General features: G+C 33.4%; 1 protein-coding gene across 1 annotated transcript; it reads left to right on the top strand.

Moving 5' to 3' along the window:
- Nucleotides 1-388: 388 nt before the first annotated feature.
- On the top strand, nucleotides 389-3055 carry LOC131078964 (probable methyltransferase TCM_000168). Its single transcript, XM_058016822.2, has 4 exons — nucleotides 389-534; nucleotides 627-1007; nucleotides 1988-2263; nucleotides 2453-3055. Exons 1-4 carry the CDS (start codon nucleotides 463-465, stop codon nucleotides 2807-2809), a joined length of 1086 nt encoding a protein of 361 aa, XP_057872805.2. The 5' UTR covers nucleotides 389-462; the 3' UTR covers nucleotides 2810-3055.
- The last annotated feature ends 252 nt before the right edge of the window (nucleotides 3056-3307 follow it).

The following is a 3307-nucleotide window of genomic DNA, read 5'->3' as shown; positions in this document are numbered from 1 at the left end:
CTTTACACCCAATTTCTTATGATGTGACCTATGCCTTCCATTTTCTCTTCAAGATTCTTCACGGGTGCGTCTTAGACTAAAACACCTTTAATGAATACATATATCATCTTTACACCAAATTTCTTGTGATGTGACGCTATGCCTTCCATTTTCTCTTCAAGATTCTAGACTATATCCAATCACGGGTGCGTCTTAGACTAAAACACCTTTTATTTCATCACGGACGACGCATCGGATGATGAATTACAGTTCAAAATCAATACAAACTCTTGAAAGATAGAGCCAAAATAAATTTGTTTAGGAAAGCCAAATGTTTGACCATCTGATCTCATTTGTTCTTATATTAACTAGTTCTCATCTCATTTGTTCTAATTGTTTTGGAAAACCACAAGTTTGAACATCTCATACCATTTCTTCTTATATCAGCTTGTTCTAATCCAGCGTTCATAAGCCAAACAAAAGATGGAGAAGGTCTTTTCGATGAATGCAGGCGATGGAGACTCCAGCTATGCTCAAAATTCCAGTTTCTTGCAGGTTTGATATCTTTTTTCTCTACTCCAAACCCATTTTTTTCTCTCTCTCATGTTATCTATGACTCACCCAATTCGATCTGTTCTTTAATGCAGAAGAACGTATTATTGAAAGCAAAACCATCGCTAGAAGAGAGCATTAGAAGTTGGGAGACCACATTTGAGTGTGACACGCTGTGTATTGCAGATCTGGGTTGTTCTTCAGGGCCCAATACACTGTTTGTCACACAAATAATCACTTCAGAAATCGGGGAAAAATATGCCCACAAAGGAATTAGGGTTCCTGAGTTTCAGATCTTGTACAACGACCTTCCATCGACTGATTTCAATGCACTTTTCAAACTTTTATTGGCTGCCCCGCCTGCGGAAAGATCTTATTTGGTGGCGGGCGTTCCGGGCTCCTTCCACAACCGACTATTTCCATCTCGAAGTCTCCATTTCATCCATTCTTCTAACAGCCTACATTGGCTCTCTCGGGTAATTTCGTGTCATCCAGATCTTTTATATATATATTTTTTTCTCTATAAAAGGCCGAAGTCAAATAGTTTTTTGACTTGAGCTATAAACCAATAAACTAGTGAGACCACATTTTTGAGGGGGTCTCATCCTCAGATTTGTTCGACATTTTTATATCTTTATATCTCCTCTGTGCCATCTTATATATTTTTCCATACACACTTTGTCACTCCTTATCACTCCACATATCGCTTCAATCCTTATCACTCCAATGATGTGCACCCCTTATCTCTCCACTAGCGCTTACCTCCTTATCTACTTATCTTTTATATATTAACATGAACAGATTGATATGATTAATTCTTTGGAAGAAATAGTAGATGATGTTAAAAATAAATGTTACGTAGTCACAAGTATTTGTCTTTTTAGGAGTGATTCTTGTGGATAATTTCATTTCAGGAGTTGTAAAAAACAAAGGGATAAGATAAAATCTTTGGAACAATTATTAAATGATCTCAAAACAGAACGGTTTAATCACACACACTAAACTTTCACTTTTAAATTTGAAAGAGTTAAATATTCAGAGTTGACTGACATTCTCTAGACTAATATGTTGCTTAGTGTGTGTGGATTAAGGCTGCCTAAAGTGTTATGTAGTGACAAGAACTTGTCCTTTCAGTAGTGGCTCTTGTGTATAATTTGGTTTCAACCAGCTTCTTAAAACAAAGGGATGAGGTAAATTATTTGGAACAAATAGTAAATGATCTTAAAACAAGTGCTACATAGTTACAAGTATTTGCCTTTTTTTATAGTGGGTCTTGTGAATAATTTCATTTCAACTAGCTCCTAGAAACAAAGGGATATGATAGATTCTTTGGAATAAATAGTAAATGATCTTAAAATAAGACAAATTAATATAGAAATCTAAGAGAACTAAAATTTGATGTTTTGATTTTTTATCTTATATAGATTTACTAAATGTGTGAATTTTATGTGCATAGGTACCCCCCGAGATAGAAGATAAGAATAGCAAATGTTGGAACAAAGGGAGAATATTCATATCAGAGAAGGGGCCTCCAGAAGTTGGAGATGCTTACTTTGCACAATATCAAAAAGATTTCAATATGTTTTTAAGAGCACGGGCAAAAGAGGTGGTGGAAGGAGGACGAATGTTTCTAGTGTTTGGTAGCCGCCCAAGTGCAGACAAAAGGCAATACACTTGGGCCTCCTTCTCATGGGAAGATTTGGGGTTCGCTATCAAGGATTTGGTCTCTCAGGTTTATTTAATAGAATTATATGGGACAAGTATACACTACAAATTATTCCATCTATTAATGTGCCTCCTTCTTATTGAAAATCATATTTTTTAAAAAAATCTAATTGATAATTAAATATGTTCATTTATTTTTAGCTTGAAATATTTTATTGTCAATTTTTAATTTGTTGTTCATTGGTTTTCATTATAGGGAATTATAGAAGAGGAAAGATTAGATTCTTTCAACTTGCCAGCTTATCAAGTATCTGAAGATGAATTAAGAAGTGAAGTGCACAAAGAAGGGTCTTTTACTATTGTGGGACTTGAAATTATCATTGGTAGTAGTAGTATGGACAAATATGATGATAATGAGAAGGGAAAATTATTTTCTAAACAAATGAGGGCAGTTTTAGAGAGTCTAATTTCATATCATTTTGGAGAAAAGGTAGTGGACGCTATTTTCAATAGATATGCAGAGATCTTTACAGCCAACATCATACAAAATGAAGAATATATGAAACAGGCAACTAGAATTGCAGTAACACTTGAACGAAATGATTCCACTTAAAATATGACAACAAAAATTGTCATTAACTCTATTAGATTTTGAAAAAGTACAATAAAATAAAACTACAATATTATTCTATATCCAACATACAACATACTATATTATTCTTGATATTATTAAACTAATAAATTGTATGTGCCAATAGTTTAACAAATAAGACATTTGTCAATTGGGTTGTTCTAATGGCAAGACCATAAGGTTCTCATGTTGGAGATCCATGTTTGAATCTTCCAAAGTGACATCTATATTAACATGGGTTGATTACGTGGCTTATGTGGCTTCTAAGTTGAATATTTTGAATGGGGAGGAGGTCCCCCATGTAACCTCCAACACCTTATGGATCAAGAAAAAAATAAATAAGACATTTGGAGTGATCTACATACTTTTTAAAAATCTATTAAAAAATATTTTCATGAAAATAGATTCAAAATTAATAATTGATGTATTTACTTTCATAATACTTACTTTGACATAAGAAATAAAGTTTAAAATTGAAGA

Source organism: Cryptomeria japonica, chromosome 10 (assembly GCF_030272615.1).
Source record: "Cryptomeria japonica chromosome 10, Sugi_1.0, whole genome shotgun sequence".
Lineage (NCBI taxonomy): Eukaryota > Viridiplantae > Streptophyta > Pinopsida > Cupressales > Cupressaceae > Cryptomeria > Cryptomeria japonica.
Note: the sequence above shows the minus strand (reverse complement) of the source record. Positions and strands in the feature narration are given on the sequence as shown.